Genomic DNA, 26,547 nt, shown 5'->3' on the forward strand with positions numbered 1-26,547 from the left:
CAGAAGAGTCTACCTCTAGGGGGAGGAATGATTTCGTCGATGAGTTTAGGCTTGGTCCGCTTCCAGAGTTTCTTGATGATCAGTTTCAGCTCTTCGTTCTGCTGATCGATGGGTCCTAAAGTGACGGGGACAATGGGTTACTAACCCTAACCACTCACGACACGATGCATCTCGATATGCCAAATCACGATACGATATGTCACGATACCATATCAAAAAATATTTGTAAAAAGTAACTACAATTTGTGGAGAAATTGTACTGGTAGCTTTGTTAAGACAACTCTTGTTGATTTGGGGGCATTTCTGGGTCACTTCCTGTTGATATGAGGTCACTTCCTGTTGATCTGGGGGCATTTCAGGGGTCATGTCCTGATGAGTCAGGCCACTTCCTGTTGATTTAGGGACGTTTCAGGCTTAGGTCCGGTTAAATCAAGGTCACTTCCTGTTGTTTGGGGGGCATTTCAGGGTCACTTCCGGTTGATTTCGGGGTGTTTCAGGGTCACGTCCTGTTGAATTGGGGCAATTTGAGGTCAGGTGAATTCCTGTTGATTTTGGGCATTTCGGGGTAAATTCCTGGTGATTTAGAGGCATTTCAGGGTCACGTCCCATTTAATCAGGTCACTTCCTGTTGATTTGGGGGAATTTGAGATCACTTCCTGTTGAGTTCGGGTCTTTTCCTGTTGATTTGGGGCATTTTAGGGTCACTTCCTGTTGATTTGGGGCATTTCGGAGTCATTCCTGTTGATCTAGGGGCATTTCAGGGTCACGTCCGGTTGAATCAGGTCACTTCCTGTTGATTTGGGGCAATTTGAGGTCACTTCCTGTTTATTTGGGGCATTTACAGGTCAGTTCCTGTTGATTTGGGGCATGCCAGGGTCACTTCCTGTTGATTAAGAGGCATTTCAGGGTCACGACCGGTTGAATCAGGTCACTCCCTGTGGATTTGGGGCAATTTGAGGTCACTTCCTGTTGAGATCGGGTCCCTTCCTGTTGATTTGGGGGCATGCAAGGGTCATTTTCTATTGATTTGGGGCACTTCCAGGTCACTTCCTGTTGATTTGGGGCAATTTGAGGTCACTTCCTGTTGATTTGAGGCGTTCCAGGGTCACGTCCTGTTGATTTCGGGGTGTTTCAGGGTCACGTCCTGTTGAATTGGGGCAGTTTGAGGTCGGGTGAATTCCTGTTGATTTGGGGCATTTTGGGGTCACTTCCTGTTTATTTAGAGGCATTTCAGGGTCACGTCCCATTTAGTCAGGTCACTTCCTGTTGATTTGGGGGAATTTGAGATCACTTCCTGTTGAGTTCGGGTCATTTCCTGTTTATTTGAGGGATTTCAGAGTCACGTCCCATTTAATCAGGTCACTTCCTGTTGATTTGGGGGAATTTGAGATCACTTCCTGTTGAGTTCTGGTCATTTCCTGTTTATTTGGGGCATTTATGGGTCACTTCCTGTTGATTTGGGGCATGCCAGGGTCACTTCCTGTTGATTAAGAGGCATTTCAGGGTCACATCCGGTTGAATCAGGTCACTTCCTGTGGATCTGGGGCAATTTGAGGTCACTTCCTGTTGAGATCGGGTCACTTCCTGTTGATTTGGGGGCATGCAAGGGTCACTTCCTATTGATTTGGGGCATTTCCAGGTCACTTCCTGTAGATTTGGGGCAATTTGAGGTCACTTCCTGTTGATTTGAACCATTTCAGGGTCACTTCCTGTTGATTTAGGGGGCGTTCCAGGGTCACGTCCTGTTGAATCAGGTCACTTCCTGTGGATTTGGGGCAATTTGAGGTCACTCCTGTTGATTTCGGATCATTTCCTGTTGATTTGGGGGCATGCAAGGGTCACTTCCTGTTAAACAGGTCACTTCCTGTATATTTGGGGCAATTTGAGGTCACTTCCTGTGGAGTTCGGGTCACTTCCTGTTGATTTGGGGGCTTGCAAGGATCCCTTCCTTTTGATTTGGGGCATTTCAGGGTCACTTCCTGTTGATTTGGGGCATTATGGGGTCACTTCCTGTTGAGATTGGGTCATTTCCTGTTGATTTGGGGGCATATCAGGGTCACTTCCTATCTATTTGGAGCATTTACGGGTCAGTTCCTGTTGATTTGGGGCATGCCAGGGTCACTTCCTGTTGATTAAGAGGCATTTCAGCGTCACGTCTGGTTGAATCAGGTCACTTCCTGTGGATTTGGGGCAATTTGAGGTCACTTCCTGTTGAGATCGGGTCACTTCCTGTTGATTTGGGGGCATGCAGGGGTCACTTCCTATCGATTTGGGGCATTTCCAGGTCACTTCCTGTTGATTTGGGGCAATTTGAGGTCACTTCCTGTTGATTTGAAGCATTTCAGGGTCACTTCCTGTTGATTTTGGGGGCGTTCCAGGGTCACGTCCTGTTGAATCAGGTCACTTCCTGTGGATTTGGAGCAATTTGAGGTCACCCCTGTTGATTTCGGATCATTTCCTGTTGATTTGGGGGCATGCAAGGGTCATTTCCTGTTAAACAGGTCACTTCCTGTATATTTGGGGCAATTTGAGGTCACTTCCTGTGGACTTCGGGTCACTTCCTGTTGATTTGGGGGCATGCAAGGGTCACTTCCTGTTGATTTAGGGGCGTTTCAGGGTCACTTCTGTTGATTTGGGGTAATTTGAGGTCACTTCCTGTTGAGATCGGCATTTCTTGTTGATTTGGTGGCATGCCAGGGTCACTAACTGTTGATTTGGGGCATTTCAGGCTCACTTCCTGTTGAGATGAGGTTACTTCCTATTGAGATCGGGTCACTTCCTGTCGCTTTGGGGGCATGCCAGGGTCAATACCTATTGATATAGGGTAACTTACTGTTGATTTGGGAGCATTTCGGCATCACTTCATGTTGATATCAGGTTACTCTTGTTGATTTGGGGGCATGTCTGGGTCACTTCCTGTTGATTTGGGCACATTCTTGGGTCACTTCCCGTTGATTTGGGGGTGTTTCGGGGTCACTTCGTGTTGATGTGGGGCATTTTGAGGTCACTTCCTGTTAATATCTGGTCATTTCCTGTTGGTTTGGGAGCATTTCGGGGGTCACTTCCTGTTAATATCTGGTCATTTCCTGTTGGTTTGGGAGCATTTCGGGGGTCACTTCCTGCAGATATCAGATCCCTTCACAGATCACATTTAGGAACATTTTGAGGTCACTTCCTGTTGATATCGGGTCACTTCATGTTCATTTAGTGACATTCTGGGGTCGCTTCCAGTTAATTTGGGGACATTTTAGGGTCATTTCATGTTGATATCAGGTCGCCTCCTGTTGATTTGGGGTATTTTGAGGTCATTTCCTGTTGCTATTGGGTCAATTCCTGTTGATTTGGGGTATGTCAGGGTCACTTCCTGTTGATTTGCGGACATTCTTGGGTCACTTCCTATTGATAGCAGGTCACGTCCTCTTGATTAGGGGCATTTTAATGTCACTTCCTATTGATATTGGGTCACTTCCTGATGATTTGAGGGCATGCCGGGATGGCTTCCTATTGATATTAAGCAGCTTCCTGTTTTTTTGGGGGCGTTTCATGACCACTTCCCGCTGATGTTGGGTCCCTTCCTATTGATATCATCGCCTGTTGATTTGGAGCCTTTTGAGGTTACTTCCTGCTGATATCAGGTCACTTTCTACTGATTTTGGAGCATTTTGAGGTCAGTTCCTGTTGATTAGGGGGCATGCTAGGATTACTTCTTGTTGATATTGGGTCACTTCCAGTTAATTTTGGGGACATTTTAAGTGTCGCATCCTATTTCGTGGCCACTTCCTGTTGATGTTGGGTCACTTCCTGCTGATATCCCCTCCTGTTGATTTGGGCATTTTAAAGTTACTTCTTGTCGATATCAGGTCACTTCCTGTTGATTTGGGTGCATGTCAGGGTCACTTCCTGTGAATTTGGTGAGATTCTGGGGTCACTTCCAGTTGATTTAGGGGCGTTTCAGGGTCACTTCCTGTTGATATTTATTGGGTCACTTCATGTTGATTTGAGGGCATGCCAGGGTCACGTCCTGTTGATATTGGGTGATTTCCTGTTGATTTGGGGACATTCTAGGGTCGCTACCTGTTGGTTTGTGGGCATTTCGGAATCATTTCCTGTTGATGTTGGGTCACTTCCTGATGACATCAGGTCACCTCCTGTTTATTTGGGACATTTTGAAGTCATTTTCTGTTGATATTGGGTCACTTCCAGTTGATTTGTGGACTTTCAGGGCCCACGTCCTTTTGGAGGTTACTCTTGTTGATCCTGTTGACATTGGTTCACTTCCTGTTGATTTGGTGACATCTTGGGATCACTTCCTATTGATTTGGGGGCATTTTGGGTCGCTTCCTGTTGATACAGGTCATTTCCTTGTTGATTTGGAGGCATGTCAGGATCACTTCCTGTTGATTTCGGGGTGTTTTGGGGTAACTTCCTGTTCATTTGGGGCATGTTGAGATCACTTCCTATTGATACTGGGTCACTTCCTATTGATTTAAGGGCATGCCAGGTTCACTTCGGTTGATATTGGGTCACTTCCTGTTGGTTTGGGGGGGGATTCGTGACCACTTCCCGTTGATTTTGGGTCACTTCCTGTTGATTTGGGCATTTTACTTGGCAGGTTACTTGTGGATATCGGGTCACTTTCTACTGATATGATGTGACTTCCTATTAATTTAGTAGCATTTTGAGATCACTTCCTGTTCATATTTGGTCACTTCCTGTTGATTTGTAGATATTCTGTGGTCGGCTTCCTGTTGGTTAGGGGGCATTACGTTTCGTGGCCCCTTCCTGTTGATGTTCGATCACTTCCTGTTGATATCACCTCAAGTAATTTGGGGCATTTTGAAGTTACTACTTGTTGATATTGGGTCACTCCCTGTTGATTTGGGGGCATTCTTGGGTCACTTCCTGTTAATATCAGGTCACGTCCTGTTGATTTCGGGGGTGTTCGGGGTTACTTCCTGTTGATTTAGGGCATTGTGAGGTTACTTCTTTTGGTTAACGGGTCACTTCCTGCTGATATCTGGTCACTTCCTATTGATTTAGGAGCATTTTGAAGGTCACTTCCTATTGATATTGGGTCACTTCATATTGATTTGGGGGCATGTCACAGCCACTTTCTGTTAATATTATGTCACTTCCTGTTGATTTGGGGACATTCCAGGGTCGCTTCCTGGTGGTTTGGGCCTCATTAGTGCCAATTAATTGTCGTTGGGTACTTTCAGTGGTTTTTGTGGCTATTTCCTGTTGATGTTGGATCACATCCTGTTGATATCACCTCCTATTGATTTGGGGCATTTTGAAGTTACTTCTTGTTGATATCGGGTCACTTCCTGTTGATTTAGGGGCATGTCACGGTCACTTCCTGTTGAATTCGGGGTGTTTTGGGGTCACTTCCTGTTGATTTAGGGGCATGTCACGGTCACTTCCTGTTTTGGGGTCACTTCCTGTTGATATTGGGTCACTTCCTATTGATTTAAGGGCATGCAAGGGTCACTTCTGTTGATATTTGGTCGCTTCCTGTTGGTTTGGGGACAACTCGTGACCACTTCCTGTTGATTTTGGGTCACTTCCTGTTGATTTGGGGCATTTTAAAGTTACTTCTTGTTAATATCAGGTCACTTGCTGTTGATTTCGGGGTGTTTTGGGGTCACTTCCTGTTGATTTGGGGCATGTTGAGGTCACTTCCTATTGATATTGGGTCACTTCCTGTTGATTTGGGGCCATTCTGGACTCATTTCCCATTGGTTTGGGCCTCATGAGCGCCATTTAATTGTCAGTGGTTACTTTTGGTATAGCTGCTGAGATTTGACTGAAATATTGATGGGCTAAAGTCATGTAGCAGTGCATCTAGTCTATATATTAGGATCAGATTTTTCTGAACTCGATGCGAATCGTGACGTGTATGTCCATAAATCTAGCGACCGGATGGATAAATCATAAACATGTCAGAACCTTCGGTCTTGATCTTGAGCGATGTGCGCACCAGAGCAAAGAGAGTCGCATTGAAAGTGACCGTCCCGTCGGGGTGCAGAGGCACGTTCATAGAAACCAGCCTCTGGGTGGGACACAAGAGAAGACACAACAGTTAGTGCCGGCCAGCCTGCCAGCCATGGCATGAGAAAAACAATGGAAAATCACTAGAATGGTTAAAGTGTGTGATTCATTCCGGGCAGTGATGTGAAACGTTACCTTGCATGCGACCCGGTGAGGACAAAGTTTTCCAAAACCGAGGGGTGGCTGGATCCGCCGCAGCATGGTGATGACATCAATGTGCTTTATGCGGCCGCTGCGACGAATGCAGAGAAACAGACGGGTGAGAATCACGACGGTGCGGCCCGGACACGGTTGTAGTGTCTTTACGTGGCTTCCGGATCGTAGTCAGACCAAACTCTCTTAAACTCATCCAGGTGGTGGGTTCCCAAGACGGTCCAGTCTCGTGTCAGGTACTCAAAGTTGTCCATGATGACGGCAATGAACAAATTGATAATCTGGACAGGAGACAAAACAAGGACAGGTCTTTTTACATTTCTGCCAGACGCTATATGGCACTTAGAATGGAATGAAATAGAATCTCTATTGCTATTGCAAGTGCCAAAGTAGTCATTTTTGGGTCATTTCCTGAGGATTTTGGGGCATTTCCAGCGCACTTCCTGTTGATTGGTCACTTCCTGTAGATCTTGGGGCATTTCTGGGTCACATCCTGTTGGTTTTAGGGCGTTTTCCAGGTCACTTCCTGTTTATTGGTCACTTCCTGTACATTTTGAGGCAGTTACGGGTCACTTCCTGTTGATTTTTGGGAATTTCCAGGTCACTTCCTGTTCATATGTCACATCCTGTTGATTTTGGGGCATTTCTGGGTCACTTTCTGTTGCTTTAAGGGCATTTCCAGGTCACTTCCTGTTGATCTTTGCAATTTCCGGGTCACTTCCTATTCATTGGTCACTTCCTGTAGATCTTGGGGCATTTCTAAGTCACTTCCTGTTGGTTTTAGGGCATTTCCAGGGCACTTCCTATTGATCTTTTGGGATTTCTGGGTCAGTTTATGATGGTTTAGGGTATTTCCGGGTCACTTCCTGTTCACTGGTCACTTTCTGTTAATTTTGTGGCATTTCCAGGTCACTTCCTGTATATTTTGTGGCATTTCTGGGTCACTTCCTGTTTATCTTTGGGCATTTCCAGGCCATTTCCTATTCATTAGTTACTTCCTTTTTGTTTTAGGCAATTTTCAGGTCACTTCCTGTTGATTTTAGGGCTTTCCTGGTCACTTCCTGTTCATTGGTCAGTTCCAGTAGATTTTGGCGCAGTTACTGGTCACTTCCTGATGATTTTTTGGAATTTCTAGGTCACTTCCTATTCATATGTAACTTCCTGTTGATTTTGGGGCATGTCTGGGTCACCTTCTGTTGGTTTTAGGGTATTTCCAAGTCGCTTCCTATTGATCTTTGGCATTTCCGGGTCACTTCCTATTCATTGGTCACTTCCTGAAGATCTTGGGGCATTTCCAGGGCACTTCCTGTTGATCTTTTCACATTTCTGGGTCAGTTTATGTTGGTTTTAGGATATTTCCAGGTCACTTCTTGTTCATTGGTCACGTTCTGTTAATTTTGTGGCATTTCTGGGTCACTTCCTATGACCTTTGGGCATTTCCGGCTCACTTCCTATTCATTGGTCACTTCCTGTCGCTCTTGGGATATTTCTGGGTCACTTTCTGTTGGTTTTAGGGTATTTCCAGGTCACTTCTTGTTGATCTTTGGCATTTCCCGGTCACTTCCTATTCATTGGTCACTTCCTGTAGCTCTTAGGGCATTTCTAAGTCACTTCCTGTTGGTTTTAGGGCATTTCCAGGGCACTTCCAGTGAATCTTTTGGCATTTCTGGGTCAGCTTATGTTGGTTTTAGGACATTTCCAGGTCACTTCCTGTTTATTGGTCACTTTCTGTTAATTTTGTGGCGTTTCTGGGTCACTTCCTGTTGATCTTTTCGAGGTCACTTCCTGTTTATTGGTCACTTACTGTTAATTTTGTGGCATTTCTGGGTCACTTCCTGTTGATCTTTGGGCATTTCCGGGTCACTTCCTATTCATTGGTCTCTTCCTGTAGATCTTGGGTTATTTCTGGGTCACTTTCTGTTGGTTTTAGGGCATTTCCAGGTCACTTCGTGTTTATTGGTCACTTCCTGTATATTTTGGAGCATTTCTGGGTCACTTCCTGTTCATCATTGGGCATTTCCGGGTCATTTTCTATTGATTTGTCACTTCCTGTGGATGTTGGGGCATTTCCATGTCACTTCCTTTTGGTGTTGGAGCATTTTCAGGTCACTTCCTGTTCACTGGTCATTTTCTGTTAATTTTGTGGCATTTACAAGTCTTCCTGTTGATCTTTGGGCATTTCCAGGTCACTAACTATTCATTGGTAGCTTCGTGTAGATCTAGCATTTCTAGAACAATTTCTGTTGGTTTTAGGGCATTTCAAGGTTACTTTGGGTTGATTTTAGGGCATTTTGGGCATTTCTGGGTCACTTCCTATTGATTTAAGGGGATATCCCGGATCACTTCCGGTTCATTAGTTACTTCCTTTTTGTTTTAGGCAATTTTCAGGTCATTTCCTGTTGACTTTAGGGCATTTCCTGGTCACTTCCTGTACATTGGTCAGTTCCTGTTGATTTTGGTGCATTTCTATGTAACTTCCTGTTGATCTTTGGGCATTTCCGGCTCATTAACTATTCATTGGTAGCTTCGTGTAGACCTTCTGGCATTTCTAAATCACTTCCTGTTGGTTTTAGGGCATTTCAAGGTTACTTTGGGTTGATTTTAGGGCATTTTGGGCAATTCTGGGTCACTTAAGGGGATATCCCGGGTCACTTCTGGTTCATTAGTTACTTCTTATTTGTTTTAGGCAATTTTCAGGCGACTTCCTGTTGATTTTAGGGCATTTTAAGGTTACTTTGGGTTGATTTTGGGGCATATCCCGGGTCACTTCCGGTTCATTAGTTAATTCCTTTTTGTTTTAGGCATTTTCCAGGTCACTTCCTGTTAGTTTAAGGGCATTTTCAAGTCACTTTCTGTTGGTTTTGAGTCATTCTCGGGTCACTTCCTGTTGTTTTTAGGGCATTTCCAGGTCGCTTCATGTACATTGGTCAGTTCCTGTTGATTTTAGGGCATTTCCGTGTCACTTACTGTTCACTGGTCATTTCTTGTTGGTTTTGGGGTATTTCTGATGATTTTTGGGTCACTTCCGGTACATTTTGCATGGCTCTATGTTAATTTTGGAGCAAAAGTTTTTTTTGGAGGGGGCGGGGGGTCAAAAACAATGATCACCACCAATGGAGATATATATATTTTTTGCAGGTCGAAGATTAAAATCAATGACGTTTTTGTGGGGGCTGAATGTGTCATTGGAAATGAATAGATTGGACAATGCAAAGTGGTTGATGCGGTTTTGTGTGTCTTGATTTCGTGCATGTTTTGAAGCGTGAATGATGTGAATTTGACAAAAACTGGAGGACATGTAGCATATGTGAAATATCTGAGGCAATAGTCACTTGGCCTATAAAGAGTTAATGCTGACTGACCAGGTAAGCGCAGAGCATGAAGAAGCTGATGAAGTAGATGTAGGACAAGTTGCTACCGCAAGAGTACTCTTCCCCGGGCTCGGTGTCCGACTCCGGGTCGCAGCGACGGCCCGGCAGCGCCGCCAGCATGATCTCCTGCCACTGCTCTCCGGTGGCGCACCTGCCACATATGAAGTTTTTGAGTGGGAGGGACAAATGGATTGAAAGTCTACTAGTGATAAACTCATTTTAATAGTAATACACAACTAACACTCAGAAATGCAATAATTTCATGGTCACTTCCTGTTGATTTTCAGGCATTTCGGGGTCACTTCCTGTTGATGTCGCGTCACTTCCTGTTGACTTTGAAGCATTTTGTGGTCACTTCCTGTTCATTTAGGAGCATTTCAGGGTCACTTTCTGTTGTTACTGTGCGACTTCCTATTGATTTTTAGGCATTTCAGGGTCACTTCCTGTTGATATCGCGTCACTTACTGTTGGTTTTGGGGCCTTGTAGGTTCACTTCCTGTTCATTTAGGGACATTTCAGTGTCGCTTCCTGTTGCTATCAAGTCACCTCCTTTTCATTTTCCAGCATTCCGGGGTCAGTTCTTGTTTATATCAGGTACCTTCCTGATGATTTGCGGGAATTTATGATTACTTCCTGTTCATATTGGGTCACTTCCTCTTGATTTGTAGGCATTTCGGAGTCAATTCCTGTTCATATTGGGCCACTTTCTGTTCATATGCGGGAATTAGGGGTCACTTCCTGTTCATATTGGGCCACTTCCTGTTGATTTGTGCGCATTTCAGGGTCACTTCCTGTTCATCTGGCATCATTTGGGTGTCCCTTCCTGTTGATTTTCTGGCATTTCAGGGTCACTTTCTGTTGCTTTGCAAGCATTTCAGAGTCACTTCCTGTTGATTTTTAGGCATTTTGGGGTCACTTTCTGTTGATATCGGGTCACTTCCTATTGATTTGCGGGCACTTCAGGGTCACTTCCTGTTCATCTGGCATCATTTTGGTGTCACTTCCTGTTGATTTTCAGGCATTTCGGGGTCACTGTCTGTTGATATTGGGTCACTTCCTGTTGATTTCAGGGAACTTCCTGTTGATATCACATCACTTACTGTTGATTTTGGGGCATTTCATATTCATTATCTTTTTAAAATGTGTTTAAGCCAGTTATGCATTCCTGTTCACATTGGGTCATTTCCTGTTCCTGTTGGGCCACTTCCTGATGATTTTCACACATTTCAGGGAATGTCCTGTTGATATCACATCACTTACTGTTGATTGTGGGGCATTTCAGGGTCACTTCCTGTTCACATTGGGTCACTTCCTGTTGCCAAGCTGGAATTCAGGGTCAGTTGCTTTTCATATTAGGTCATTTCCTGTTGATTTATGGGCATTTCAGGGTCACTTCTTGTTCATATTGGACCACTTCCTATTGTTTTTAGGCATTTCGAGGTCAGTTCCTTTTGATATCAGGTCACGTACTGTGGATTTGCGGGCATTTCAGGGTCACTTCCTGTTCATATTGGGTTACTTGCCATTGATTTTTAGGCATTTTGGGGTCAGTTCCTGTTTATGTTGGGCCACTTCCTGTTGATTTGCGGGCACTTCAGGATCACATACTGTCTATCTGGCGTCATTTTGGTGTCACTTCCTGTTGTTATCAAGTCACTTCCTGTTGATTTTCAGGCATTCAGAGGTCAGTTCCTGTTGATATCGGGTCACTCCCTGTTGATTTGCGGGAATTCAGGGTCACTTTCTGTTCACATTGGGTCACTTCCTTTGGAGTTGCGGGCATTTCAGGGTCACTTCCTATTCATCTGGTGTCATTTTGGTGTCACTTCCTGTTGATTCTTATGCATTTCGGGGTCACTTCCTGTTGATATCAGGTCACTCCCTGTTGATTTGCAGGAATCCAGGTACACTTCCTGTTCATATTGGGCCACTTTCTGTTGATTTCCAGACAATTCAGGGTCACTTCCTGTTCATATTGGGTACCTTCCTATTGATTTTTAGGCATTTCGGGGTCAGTTCCTGGACATATTGGGCCACTTCGAGTTGATTTGTGGGCATTTCAGGGTCACTTCCAGTTCAACTGGCGTCATTTTGGTGTCACTTCCTGTTGATATAGAGTCACTTCCTGTTGATTTGTAGGCAATTTGGGGTCACTTCCTATAAAAACAGGTCACTTCCTGCTGATTTCGGGTCACTACCTATTGATTTGCGGGCATTTCAGTGTCACTTCCTGATGACAATGGGACACTTTCTGTTGATTTTTAGGCATTTCGGGGTCACTTCCTATTGCTATCGGGTCACTTCGTGTTGATTTCGGGTCATTTCCAATTGATATCGTGTCACTTTCTATTGATTTTTAGGCATATTGGGGTCAGTTCCTGGTTATGTTGAGCCACTTCCTGTTGATTTGCGGGACTTTTAGAGTCACTTCCTGTTCATCTGGCGTCATTGTGGTGTCACTTCCTGTTGATTTTGGGTCACTTCCTCTTGATTTGCGGGCATTTCAGTGTCACTTCCTGTTGACAATGGGTCACTTCCTGTTGATTTTTAGGCATTTCGGGGTCACTTCCTAATGTTATCGGGTCACTTCCTGTTGATTTCGGGTCATTTCCTATTGATATCGGGTCACTTCCTGTTGATTTCGGGTCACTTCCTGTTGATTTGCGGGCATTTCAGGATAACTTCCAGTTGACAATGCTTCACTTCCTGTTGATTTTTGGCTGTGCTAATGTAGATATTTGACCTTTCGTTGCCACTACTAAAATGGCGTCAGGGCAGCCATTTTGGTAGGGGCAACATTCCGATCAAAGTCAATTAATTGACTTTAAAATAAAGCCATAACTTTCTTAAACACATTTAAAAAAGATAATTAATGTGAAAGCCTCTACTATTTACTCAGTGGCTGCCATTGGTGGCACTAGAGGTCAAATCACTATGAGGTGGGAGGCCTGGCAGCGAACGAATACTCGTTCGCTTTAAATGGATTGAACTCAATTCAAGCTTTAGCAGAAGCATGAATAGACCCTTCATCGCCCCATCTGCAATGTGTGTAGCTGGCGGCCATCTTGGGTAGGTCAACCAGCATTTGAAAACAAAATCTCAAAGAGTACAAAACGCACAGGATCGTGGCATTTTTTTCTTAGCATTCGCTGATACAGATACCGTCATTTTAGTGCCGTATCGGTGTGACGTGACTGAAAATAAACGGCGACTGACCTGAATAAGACCAAGACGGCCATGAAGAAGGTCTGAAAGTTGCAGTTTCGGTTGATGTGCGTGTTGTCATCTACGGCCACTTTCCCGAAAGTCTGCGTGCGGAGAACCGGCAACCTTCTCAGCTTAAAAGCGCCGATTCGAAGGCCGGCAGACAACTCACCTGCATGCCAATGACGGCGTAGATGAAGAAGATCATGGCGATGAGCAGACCGACGTAAGGCAGAGCCTGAAGGATTGGGAAAACCAGAGAGGAAAATCACCACGCGCTCCACTTTTATTGGACTTGACCTTTGTCCTGACCTGGAGAGACTTGACGAAAGTCCAGAGGAGGGTTCGAATGCCTTCTCCTTTACTGAGAAGTTTGACCAATCGCAGCACTCGGAACAGACGGAAGAAGGTGATGGAAACTTTGCCGCTTTCGCCTTTGCCCTGGAGACCAGAGAGAGGAGAAGGTCAAACGATGTGCTGTAGGGAGAACATGGAGTTCTTCTGGGAGCTTACCTCGCCGTGACCTCCTCCGCCCTGAAAGACAAAATTCAGGGAGAGATAAATCAGTCATCAAGGGTTTGGTGAAACATCATCATTCAACATTATGTGATTCCCTGAGCAACAAGTCGTTTTAGTAGATAGTAGGTTACAGTTCTCATTTTTGTGGCACTGTAAATCCACAAATCTGAATAAGTACTGGCTAAGGTCGATGAATATTAATAGTGGAGGTCTCTGACTATTCCAATATTCAAAACTACTGATTATTACTGTACTCCATCCATCCATCCATCCATCCATCCATCCATCCATCCATCCATCCATCCATCCATCCATCCATCCATCCATCCATCCATCCATCCATCCATCCATCCATCCATCCATCCATCCAGCATCCATCCATCCATCCAGCCATCCATCCATCATCTGCCACTTAATCCGTGGTCGCGTCACGGGGGCTGCAGCTTCAGCAAGGAAGCCCAGACTTCCCTCTCCAAAGTCGCTTCAACCAGCTCCCCCGGCGGGATCCCAAGGTGTTCCCAGGCCAGCCGAGAGAAATGGTCTCTCCAGCGTGTCCTGGGTCGTCCCCGGGGCCTCACACCGGTGGGACATGCCCGGAACACCTCTCCAGGGAGGCGTCCAGGAGGCATCCGTATCAGATGCCCGAGCCACCTCAACTGGCTCCTCTCAACGCAGGAGTAGCGGCTCGACACCGAGTCCCTTCCGGTTGACCGAGCTTCTCACCCTATCTCCAAGGGAGAACCCGGACACCCTGCGGAGGAAACTCATTTCAGCCGCTGGTATCCGGGATCTTGTTATTTCGGTCACGACCCACAGCTCCTGATCATAGGTGGGGTAGGAACGTAGATCAATTGGTAAATCGAGAGCTTCGCCTTTTGGCTCAGCTCCTTCTTCACCACTACGGACCGTGCAGAGTCCTCATCACTGCAGACGCTGCACCGATCCTCCTGTCGATCTCCTGCTCCCTCCTACCCTCACTCGTGAACAAGACCCCAAGATACTTGAACTCCTCCACTTGGGGCAGTATCTCATCCCCGACCCGGAGAGGGCATACAACCCTTTTCCGGCTGAGGACCATGGTTTCGAATTTGGAGGTGCTTGTTTTCATCCCAGCCGCATAACACTCTGCTGTGAACCGCTCCAGTGAGAGTCGGAAGTCACGGCTTGACGAAGCCAACAGCACCACATCATCTGCAAAAAGCAGAAATACAATGCTGAGGCCACCAAACCGGACACCCTCAATGCTTCAGCTGTGCCTAGAAATTCAGAATCGGTGACAAAGGGTAGCCTTGGCAGAGTCCAACCCTCACTGGGAAACAAATTCGACTTACGCCAGCAATGCCGACCAAACTCTGACACCTGTCGTACAGGGAACGAACAGTCCTTACCAAGGGGCTTGGTACCCCGTACTCCCGGAGCACACCTCACAGGACTCCCTGATGGACACGGGCGAACGCCTTCTCCAAATCCGCAAAACACAAGTAGACTGGTTGAGCGAACTCCCGTGCACCCTCGAGGATCCTGCCGAGGGTGTAGATCTCGTCCACTGTTCCTCGGCCGGGATGAAAACCACACTGCTCCTCCTGAATCTGAGATTTGACTTCCCGATGGACCCTCTTCTCCAGCACCCCTGAATAGACTTTACCGGTGAGGCTGAGGAGTGTGATCCCTCTACAGTCCCTGACAAAAGTTGTCGCTTATCCATTTTGTAGAAACAATTGCTAATAACCTGACTTTTACTTATTCAATTGGTTTCAGAAATGAAAGCAAAGACCCCCCCCAAACGACGTTGAATGTACAAAAATATATTTGTTTCACTGAAAAAAGATTTATCATTTAATGAAGACATAAAGGTCAAATTTTGGCAAGAAAAAAGTTTTGTTGCCTACAGAAAGTAGTGTGAAAATTGAAAAAAAATGTACTTCAAATACAAAAATATGTTACATAACATAAGCAAATTAAGTAGTGGTGCTGTGAGATCCAAATTGAATATTTTGTATGACTTCCATTGACTTCGGCAAGTATTCATACAATTTATTGATGAAGTCTTCAGGAACATCAAAGAAAGCAGTCTTGCATGCCTCCCAGAGTTCATCAACATTCTTGGGTTTTGTCTTCCATGCTTCCTCTTTCATCCTACCTCAGACATGCTCAATGATGTTCATGTCTGGTGACTGGGCTGGCCAGTCCTGGAGGATCTTCATCTTCTTTGCATTGAGGAACTTTGAGGTAGAGATTGAAGTATGCAATGGAGCAGCATCCTGCTATAGAATTTGTCCCTTTTTATGGTTAGGAATGTAAGAGGCAGCTAAGATTTGTTGATATTTCAGACTATTTATGTTGCCTTGCAACCTGCAGATCTCTCGCACAACCCCATACTGGATGTAACCCCAGACCATGATTTTGCCACCACCAAACTTTACTGTTTTCTGAGTGAATCTCGGATCCATGCGGTCTCCAATAGGTCTCCTGCAATATTTGCGGTGACTGTGGTGTAATTCAATGGAAGATTCATCTGAAAAATCCACCGTTTGCCACTTTTCCAGCGTCCATCCTTTTGACAGACTGTGGGCTTTGGCAAATGCCACACTGTTTTTTAATTGTCTGCACCCTGAGAGATAAATAGTCTGACTATTTATCTCTCAGGGTGCAAACAGGGTGTGCGAGAGATCTGAAGGGTGGAAGGCAACAACGTCTGAAATATCAACAAATCTTAGCTGCCTCTTACATTACTAACCATAAAAAGGGACAAATTCTGCAGCAGGATGGTGCTCCATCGCATACTTCAATCTCTACCTCAAAGTTCCTCAAGGCAAAGAAGATCAAGATCCTCCAGAACTGGCCAGCCCAGTCACCAGACATGAACATCATTGAGCATGTCTGGGTTAGGATGAAAGGGGAAGCATGGAAGACGAAACCCAAGAATGTAGATGAACTCTGGGAGACATGCAAGACTGCTTTCTTTGATGTTCCTGATGACTTTATCAATAAATTGTATGAATCCTTGTCAAACCGCATGGACGCAGTCCTTCAAGCCCATGGAAGTCATACAAAATATTAAATTTGGATTTCACAGGACCACCACTAAATTCGCTTTTGTTATGTAACATTTTTTTGTATTTGAAGTACATATTTTGTTCAATTTTCACACTATCTTCTGTAGGCGACAAAACTTTTGTCTTGCCTAAATTTGACCTTTATGTCTTCATTAAATGATAAATCTTTTTTTCAGTGAAACAAATATATTTTTATACATTCAACATCATTTGGGAGGGTCTTAGCTTTCATATGAGCCATTTCTGAAACCAATTGAATAATTAAAAGTCAGGTTATTAGCAATTGTTTCTACAAAATGGATAAGCGACAAGACTTTTGTCAGGGACTAAATAATTGGAAGTGTGGAACACACTCTCCGGTCCTCCTTAAAAAGGGGGACCACCACCCTGGTCTGCCAATCCAGAGGCACTGTCCCGGATGTCCACGCGACGTTGTAGAGGCGTGTCAGCCACCACAGCCCCACAACATCCAGAGCCTTTAGGAACTCCGGGCTGATCTCATCAACCCCGGGGCCTTGCCACCGAGGAGCTTTCCAACCACCTCAGTGACTTCGACCCCAGAGATAGGAGAGCCCAGCTCGGAGTCCCCAGACTCTGCTTCCTCAAAGGAAAGCGTGTCGGTGGAATTGAGGAGGTTTTATAAAGTACTATTTAAAGAATTTTTTTTTAAAGTCCTACATGTATACTTTGCTCAGGTTACAGTTCTCATTTTCGTGGAACTTTGATTCCACACTTCTGAATCAGTTCTGGCCTAGTTAGTGAATATTAGGAGTGGACCTCTCTGTGTTGCTGGCTGGATGATTCAAATTCAGATTCAGAGATTTCTGTACTTGCATTAGTCTAATGTTGTTGTTACTTCAGCAGACTGCAAGGCAATGCTGCCGTTCACTGCCAACTATTGGACGGGAGTAGAAGTGCAGCCACTGAATTGTTTATTTCCAGCCAAAACACGTGTAAGGAGCGATACAAATGCATTTTGAATCGATGCGATAATTTCGCGACCTAAAATATCAAAATCGATCGTTTTCTACGTGTCGGGAAACAAGAGCACGTGCGTGATGTCCAAGTCCACAATCTCAACTCACGCTAAACTCCGAGACGGCTATGTCCAACACGCTTCCCACCACGATCAAGGCGTCGAAGGAATTCCATGGGTCGATGAAATAATGCTGCGGGGTTAAAAAAAATGTGTGTCCGGGTGAGCTCCGACGCGAGCGGTATCGGGATCGAGCGGCGAAATCTCACGTGCGCCCGGAGAGCCAGCAACTTGATGATCATCTCGATGGTGAACACCACCGTGAAGATCATGTTGAGGATGTCCATCACCGACGTGAAGAGTTTGGACTGCTCATAGTGCTGCGGAAGCAGAAAGAAGCTGAGGATCGCGTCCGGCGGTCACTGTTTGAGAGGTTTGAGAGTACCTGCACGGCAAGCGTGAGCGTGTTTCCCAGAATCAGGACGAACATGACGTACTCAAATTGGCTTGAGTTGATGATCTTCCAGAATTTCAGCTGCGATGGGTTTTTGGGGATGTAAATCTTGATAGGTTGCGCTTTGAGCGCGTAGTACACGCACTGGCGCTGGGGAACAAGCACAAAAAGAATCTTACCATATGGGCAGGTGTTTTGGTCAAAGAAACGTCCTGCCAGGGGTTGTTCAGCCAGACAGGCACGTTGTAGCGCATTCATATTGTTCATACAGAATCACAAGCTTTTATTTTGACACTGTAAAACCAGGGATTCGTGCAACTCTGCACTTGGCTCACTTTAGTGTCCGCAGCCACATCCCTTCATTCGCCTCCTCCCAGTCAAAAAGTATTCGGCGTCTAGCGCTGTTGTTTGCAGCCAATGGATAAACAAAGAAGTGACCCAAAATCATTAGGAAGAGACCAGTCAATGCCCCAAAATTAACAGGAAGTGATCCAATATCAACAGGAGGTGGCCCGAGAAAGAATGCCCTAAAATCAAGAGGAAGTGGCCCAAAAATTCCCCCCAAAAACAACAAGTGACCTAAAATCCACTGGAAGTAACCTGTGAATGTGCCAAAATCAACAGAAACTGACCCATTATCAACAGGAGGTGATCCAAAATCAGCAAAAGATGTCCCAGGAATGATTGCCCCAAAATCAATAGGAAGTGACCCAAAAATGCCCCCAAAACCAAAAGGAAGGGACCCAAAATCCACTGGAAGTAACCTGGGAATGCCACAATTTACACAGAAAGTGACCCAATATCAACAGGAAATGCTCCAAAATCAACAGAAATTGACTCAAAAGCAACAGGAAGTGACTAGGAAATGCCCCAAAATTAACAGAAAGTGATCCAAAACCAACAGGAGGTGACCCGGGAATGAATCCCCCCAAATCAATAGGAAGTGAACCAAAAATGCCCCAAAAACCAACAGGAAGTGACCTAAAATCCGCCGGAAGTAACCTGGGAATGCCCCAAAATCAACAGAAAGGGACCCAATATTAACAGGAAGAGATCCAAAATCAACAAGAGGTGTCCCGTGAATGACTGCCCCAAAATCAAGAGGAAGTGGCCCAAAAAATCTCCTAAAAAAAACAACTCGAAGTGACCCAATATCCACCAGAAGTAACCTGGGATTGCCTCAAAATCAACAGAAAGTGACCCAAAATCAACAGGAAGTGATCCAAAATCAACAAGAGGTGTCCCAGGAATGATTGCCCCAAAATCAACAGGATGTGACCCAAAAATGCCCCAAAAACCAAGAGGACTTGATCAAAAAATGCCCCAACAACCAAGAAGAATTGACTAAAAATCCACTGGAAGTAACCTGTGCAAGCTCCTAAATCAACAGAAAATGATCCAAAATCAACAGGAAGTGATCCAAAATCAACAACAGGTGTCCCGAGAATGATTGCCCCAAAATCAACAAGAAGTGACCCAAAAATGCCCCAAAAACCAAGAGGACTTGATCAAAAAATTCCCCAACAACCAAGAAAAAGTGACCCAAAATCCACTGAAAGTAAACTGTGCAAGGTCCAAAATCAATAGAAAATGATCCAAAATCAACAGGAAGTGATCCAAATTCAACAAGAGGTGTCCCGGGAATGATTGCCCCAAAATAAACAGGAAGTGACCCAAAAAAATCCACTGAAAGTAATCTGGGCAAGTTCCAAAATCAACAGAAAGTGATCCAAAATCAACAGGAGGTGACTCAGGAACGAATGCCCCCCAAATCAAAAGGAAGTGACCCAAAATGCCCCAAAAACCAACAGGAAATGACTCAAAATCCACCAAAAGTACCCTGGGAATGCCCCAAAATCAACAACAGGAAGTGATCCAAAATCAACAAAAGGTGTCCCGGGAATGATTGCCCCAAAAAAACCATAGGAAGTGATCCAAAAATACCCCAAAAAGCAAGAGGAAGTGACCCAAAATCCACTGTAAGTAAGCTGAGCAAGTTCCAAAATGAACAGAAAGTGATCCAAAATCAACAGGAGGTGACCCAGGAATGAATTCCCAAAAATCAATAAGAAGTGACCCAAAAATGTCCCAAAAACCAACAGGAAGCGACCCAAAATCCACCTGAAGTAACCTGGGAATGCCCCAAAATCAACAGGAAGTGGACGTTATAAGCCTGTATGCCATAATGTTATAGCGTATGAATTTTTGTACTGTGCATGGGAGTATTGTATCTGTAGCATTTCAGTTAAAAACAAGCAAGTACAGATAATGCATTTGCAACCTGATTTTTGTTGAGCTCGCAGTTTTTGAACTCGGCCTCCCCTTGCTCCCGGAAGGTGATGATAACGAAGCCCACGAAAATGTTCATCATGAAGAAGGCGATGATGATGATGTAGATGATGAAAAAGACGGAAATTTCCACCCGGTAGTTGTAAATGGGCCCGTGGTTGATGGCGTTGGCGTCCACGGCGCGGTACAGGAGCCTTCGTACGGGGGTCGTGGTTACCGTGGCGTTCGGACGAACCGCTTCGGCGAGTCGGGACGGCGACTTACTGCGGCCAGCCTTCGAAGGTGGAGACGGTGAAGAGCGCCAGCATGCCCATCAGCACGTTGTCGAAGTTGAAGTCGCTATTTTGCCAGATGCGCTCTTTCACCATGGGGTGGTTCATATCGCCGTCTTTGTACACCACAAAAGTTCCCCTGCGACACAGGCAGAGCTGTTTAGAGTAGCCGAAAATTGGACTCACCTTACTAACTAAGAATCCATAAAGGCCATGAAGACTGACTTGCACTCATCAGGTGTATGTTTGGCTTCATCCGTGCAGCTGTAGAACCTGCCCTGAAAGATCAGACGAAGGCGCGTGAACGCAACGCCGCCGAGAGCGCCGCCTCGTCCGGACGCACCTTGAAGAGCTGCACGCCGATGCAGGCGAACATGAACTGGAGCAGCGTGGTCACGATCAAGATGTTGCCGATGGTGCGGATGGCCACAAACACGCACTGAACCACATTCTGCACACAAAACATGTCATAGACCCTTTAAAAAATGCACATTTAAAGAACGGGCTGCGTTGACGGTGCTACATGTTCAATCCATTTGAAGCGGGAGGGATGGCTGCCACGTTCCCGCTTCAAATGGATCGCACGTCTACTATTGATTAACTTGTTTCAATTGATGGCTGAAGCATTAAAGTGGGGGTGTGGCCTATTTTTTTCGGGCATATGGTGTCCTTCTACAGCACATTCAAGAAACAATTTTACCTTGAGTTGATTTGTGAAAGCTACATATTTCATACAACACTTATTATATAAACATGTATTTGCATCCTGGCTGTCTCAAATGGCTGAAATGGGATTATCACTTAAAGAAAGTTGTCCCTTTCTCTCTCTCTCTCTCACACTCTCGCTCTCACACATTCTGTCACGCACTCGCGCTTGCTTTCACTCTCACAAACGCTCTCGCCCTCTCGCACATGCTGTTTCTCACAAGCGCTCTCTCTCATACACTCTCCCTCTCGCATGCTCTCACCCTTGCGCACGCTTGCTCTCGCACTCTAGCACACTCTCTCTCGCACATGCTCTTTCTCACCCACTCTTGCACACTCTCGCCCGCACGCACTCTCTCATGCGCTCACCCTCTCACACACTCTAACACTGCACACAGTCCCGCACAAGCTCTCACGCATTGCTCTCTCAGGAACGCATGCTCTCGCCATCGCTCACTCTCTCGCTCTCCCTCCTGCACACTTGTGCATGCGCTCTCCCAAGCGCTCTCCCTCTCACATGCTATCACACTCTCGCACACGGTCTCTCATGCACTCTCTCACGCTCTCGCCCACTCGCACGTGTACTTGCGCATTTGCCCTCTCACAATGCTCTCTCTCACACACGCTTACTCGCAAGTGCTCTCCCTCTCACATGCTCTCTCACTCTCATTCTCTCGCCCATGCACGCTCTTTCACACAACCGCTCTCTCTCGCATGGTCTCTTGTACTCTCCCTCTTGCACTCTTATCCTTGCACACGGTCGCTCTCACACTCTAGCACACTCTCGCAAGCACTCTCCTGCATGCTATCACCCTCTCGCTCTTACACACGCTCTCTCACCCACTCTCGCACCCTCCCGCCCAAACACGCTGTCTCTCATGCACTCTTCCTCTCACACACTCTAACATTCTTGCTCTCTCGCAGCTCTCACACGCTTGCTCTCACACACTGTGGCACACTCTTGACCTTGGTCACTCTGTCACTATCGCACGCTCTCTTTCACATGCTCTCTCGCATTAATAAGCGTCCTCCCTTATCACATGCTCTCACACTCTCGCACGCACTCTCTCACTCAAGCACAAACTCTCTCGCACGCTCTCGCCTGCACTCGCTCTCACTCTCGCACACACTCTCTTGCACGCTTTCGCTCTCTCTTGCCAATCTCACCCTCTTGCACATGGTCTCTCACACGCTCTCTCCCTCTCATATTCTCTCATACTCATGTGCTCGCTCTCAAACTCTCGCTTTCTTGCATATTCTCGCCCACACCCGCTCTCACTCTCGCATGCTCTTCGCACGCTTTCGCCCTCTTATACATGCTTTCTCTGGCACACGTTCTCCCGCATGCGCTCTCCCTCTCACATGCTCTCACACACTCTTGCCCTTTCCCACTTGCTCTCACTCTCGCACACTCTCGCCCGCACGCACTCTTTCATGCGCTCTCCCTCTCGTACGCTCTCAACCTCTCGCTCTCTCTCCCTCTCACATACTCTCACAGTCTTGGACGCTCTCAAGATCTTTGGTCTTGACCAAATGATGACCAAATAAAATGAATAAAAGCTCAAAAATGTTGAAATTTACATGTGACCTTTCCAAAATGGCCTCAGGGCAGCCATGTTGGTAGGGGCAAGCTTCCATTCAACTCAATGCATTGATTTGAAAATGAAGTCCAAACCAGCTTATTTCTTTATTTTTTATTTTTCCTAAACTTTGGAAGAAGCCACCTACTTTGAGTCCTTTGGCTCTGTTGATGGCGCGGAGAGGTCGGAGTACCCGGAGCACTCGTAGAATCTTCACCACGGAGATGGCACTGGAGCTGCACGATTTGGGAGGGGGGGTGGCGTTTTGGTAAAGGATAAAAGGAATGAGAAGCGAGCGACGGAGGGAGGCAAGTAGGCAGGCGCTTACTGAAGAAAAAAGGAGGTGAGCGACACGCTGACCACCAGCAAGTCCAGAAGGTTGAAGGCATTTCTGCAAAAGGAGCCCGTGTGCAGGAAAGCGCCATACACCGTCATCTGAAAAATTGACAACTCGTTTGATATAGTTTAGAGACCTCAAAATGCACCAAATATAAAATGAAAAAAAAAAAAAAAAAAAAAAAGTGTATATATATATATATATATATATATATATATATATATATATATATATATATATATATATATATATATATATATATATATACTGTATATATGTGTATATCCAGTATATATATATGCTATATATAAATTATTTTTTTATGTTTTTATTCATTTATTTTTATTTAAAAAGTTTTTAAAAAATGTCCCCTATTTTTAAAATGTTTAATTATATTTTATTATACTTATATTGATATTATTTTTGTATTTTTTATTTTAAAAATTCTTATATAAAGAATAAAAAAGTAAAGTATAAAGTACTTGACCATATAGTAAAAAAATCCCTTATTTTTCATTTTGTTCTATAGAAATAATCAATTTATACATTAATTAATTGAAAAACAAAAGGGAGAAATATTGTTCTAAAAAGTATTTAAACTGCTTTATTGTATTTTTTTATTTAAATGTATTTTTCTCATTATAAAACAAAAAAAAATCTATTACTTTTTACTGTATTTCATTTAAATAAAAATTCACTAAATTTTCTAATAAAATATATATATTTAAAAATGTATTTTCTTCATCAAAAAAAAAAAAAAAAAAAAGATTCCCTTATTTTTAAAATTTTATTCAATTTTTTTAATCCATCTATGTAATGATATGCAATGTTTGAAAATTATTGGATGGACATAGTTTAATGACGTTAAAAGCAAAACTGAAATGGATTTCTCATTTTCAAGGAGGTCAAGGAAAACCAAAAAAAGGCTTTACCTTCAGCACGATCTCCACCGTGAACACCGACGTGAAGACGTAGTCGGCGTATCCCAGCACCTGGGGAAGGAGGAGGAGCGGCGTCAAGTCGCGTTAGACGGGAGGCGGGGTTTCACTTACAATGTTTCGAAAGGAGTGCGATTTGATGGGGTCCTCGGCGGCCAGAGAGATGCTGCTCAGGATGATGAAGATGAGGATGAAGTTGGTGAAGTAGGCGTGATGGATGAGGTTGTGGCAGGCTACCCTCAAGCTGACAACAGCAAACATTCAATATTCATCACTCAACAATCAATAGAAAGTCACACAATATGAATGCCCCAAAATGAACAAGAGGTGACCCGGGAATAACTGCCCCCAAAATGAATAGGAACGGATCTGGGAATAAATGACCTAAAATCAACAGGAAGTGACCCGGTTATGCGCCAAAATTGACAGGAAGTGACCCAATTCAATGGAAAATGACCGTTTATATGCCCCAAAACAAACACAAGGTGCCGCAAATTGCACAGGAAGTGACCAGAAATGCCCATAATTGAACAGGAAATGACCCAAAATCAACACGACGTGACCTGGGAATGCCCCAAAATTAAAAGGAAGGGATCTGGGAATGAATGGCCCAAAATCAACAGGAAGTGACCTGGGCATGCCCGAAAATCAAAAGGGAGTGACCCGGCAATTAATGCCCCAAAATCAACAGTAAGTGACCCAAAATCAACAGGAAGTGTCCTGGGAATGCCCCAAAATCAAAAAGGAGTGACCCGGGAATTAATGTCCCATAATCAACAGGGATCTGGGAATGAATGACCCATAATCAACAGGAAGTGACCCGAGTATGCTCTAAAAATAACAGGAAGTCACCCAAGTCAACGGAAAATGACCCTTTAAATGCCCCAAAACAAAGAGAAGGTGCCGCAAATCCAAGAGGAAGTGACCAGAAATGCCCATAATTGAACAAGAAGTGGCCCAAAATCAACAGGAAGTGACCCGAGAATGCCCCAAAATTAACAGGAAGGGTTCTGGAAACGTCCCAAAATCAACAAGAAGGGATCTGGGAATGCCTGAAAATCAAAAGGGAGTGACCCGGCAATTAATGCCCCAAAATCAACAGGAAGGGATCTGGGAATGAATAACCCATAATCAACAGGAAGTGACCCGGGTATGCTCCAAAAATAACAAGAAGTGACCCAAGTCAACGGAAAATGACCCTTTAAATGCCCCAAAACAAAGAGAAGGTGCTGAAAATCCAAGAGGAAGTGACCAAAAATCCCCATAATTGAACAGGAAGTGACCCGGCAATGCCCCAAAATTAACAGGAAGGGATCTGGAAACGTCCCAAAATCAACAAGAAGGGATCTGGGAATGAATGAACCAAAGTCAAGAGGAAGTGACCCAAAATTAATAGAAAGTGACGTGGGAATGCCCCATAATCAACAGGAAGGGATCCGGGTATGCCCCAAAATTAACAGGAATTCCAGGGTCACTTCCTCTTTATTTTAGGTCACTTCCTGTTAATTTTGGGGCATTCCAACATCACTTCCTTTTGAATTTGGGTGACTTTCTGTTGATTTTAGAGCATTCCCATTTCCTGTTCATTTGTGGGTGTACATTTCCTGGTCACTTCATGTTGATGTTTGGGCATTCCCAAGGTCACTTCTTTTCCTTGTCCTGTTTAACTTGGGACGTTTACAGGTCATTTCCTGTTGACTTTGTTTCACTTCCTGTTGATTTCAGGAAATTCCGTGGTCACATCCAGTTGATTTTGGGTCACTTCTTGTTCAATTTGCGGCATTCCAACATCACCTCCTGTTAAATTTGGGTCACTTTTTGTTGGTTTTGGAGCATTCACCCTCTGTTCATTTTAGAGCGTTCCAGAGTCACTTCCTGTTGATTTTGTAGCATTTCAATGTCACTTCCTGTTGACTTAAAGGCCAAATGTGAAGTAAGGTTGGCCAACCATGTTTTTGAATAATATCAATGACTAAACAATTGTAAGCATATTTTCGTTTTTTTTTTTTTTTTTAAACGCAACCCTTCCAGAATCTTTGTTTAACCCATAGCAACGGCCTTGACAACGAAAATGCTTTTCTTCGACAATCTTCGGAATTGACGTCATACAGAGAACTGCGAGGGAAGTCCGCCATTCACACAGTATTGTTGCATTGCTTCTCGTAAGATTCCACGGCGGTGTGTGGCGATGTATTGCTCTCAATCTAAAGAAAAGTTGTATGAGTGGCTGAAGGATAGCAGGGCACGTAAATGGACATCTTTTGTTCGCACTAAGCGATTGAATTTCACGCCATCATCGAGTCGTATTCTCTGCTACAAGGACTTCGAAGATGCCTGCTTCCTCAACCGGTCTGCTTATGACCAAGGATTTGGAAAAATAGTAAGTGTGATTTCTGGATAGATGACTGATGAGTTTGTCAAAGCAGAGCTGCCAACTGTTGTGGAACAGTGCTTAATTTGTAAATCATAAGGTGCCGGAACGCAAAGTACATATGGGATGACGGCACGTGGACAGGTCCCGGAACATATTGTAATAGCCCGAATAGGGAAATAGAAAAGAGAGGAGTGAATGATGGCTTCCTTCACTTTATTGTGGCAACAGTTAAATAACAAATAACAAAAATAACAGCGGACGGCTGCAA

At 44.8% G+C, this 26,547-nt stretch overlaps 1 protein-coding gene across 1 annotated transcript in view; it reads right to left on the reverse strand.

Moving 5' to 3' along the window:
• The window catches only part of LOC130906057 (voltage-dependent L-type calcium channel subunit alpha-1D-like), a 63,678-nt gene that overhangs the window by 12,844 nt on the left and 24,287 nt on the right, over positions 1-26,547 (reverse strand). The window contains exons 20-39 of the mRNA XM_057819972.1: positions 24,020-24,149; positions 23,900-23,959; positions 22,959-23,065; positions 22,779-22,866; positions 20,689-20,796; positions 20,571-20,623; positions 20,338-20,484; positions 20,066-20,267; positions 17,776-17,934; positions 17,600-17,710; positions 17,440-17,523; positions 13,293-13,313; positions 13,092-13,220; positions 12,952-13,017; positions 12,792-12,883; positions 9,567-9,726; positions 6,358-6,485; positions 6,187-6,283; positions 5,950-6,052; positions 14-115 (exon numbers count right to left, since the gene is read on the reverse strand). Coding sequence (XP_057675955.1) covers positions 14-115; positions 5,950-6,052; positions 6,187-6,283; positions 6,358-6,485; positions 9,567-9,726; positions 12,792-12,883; positions 12,952-13,017; positions 13,092-13,220; positions 13,293-13,313; positions 17,440-17,523; positions 17,600-17,710; positions 17,776-17,934; positions 20,066-20,267; positions 20,338-20,484; positions 20,571-20,623; positions 20,689-20,796; positions 22,779-22,866; positions 22,959-23,065; positions 23,900-23,959; positions 24,020-24,149 — 2,147 coding nt within the window. The remainder of the gene's footprint in view (positions 1-13; positions 116-5,949; positions 6,053-6,186; positions 6,284-6,357; positions 6,486-9,566; positions 9,727-12,791; positions 12,884-12,951; positions 13,018-13,091; positions 13,221-13,292; positions 13,314-17,439; positions 17,524-17,599; positions 17,711-17,775; positions 17,935-20,065; positions 20,268-20,337; positions 20,485-20,570; positions 20,624-20,688; positions 20,797-22,778; positions 22,867-22,958; positions 23,066-23,899; positions 23,960-24,019; positions 24,150-26,547) is intronic.

This window comes from Corythoichthys intestinalis, chromosome 2, assembly GCF_030265065.1.
Source record: "Corythoichthys intestinalis isolate RoL2023-P3 chromosome 2, ASM3026506v1, whole genome shotgun sequence".
Taxonomy (NCBI): domain Eukaryota; kingdom Metazoa; phylum Chordata; class Actinopteri; order Syngnathiformes; family Syngnathidae; genus Corythoichthys; species Corythoichthys intestinalis.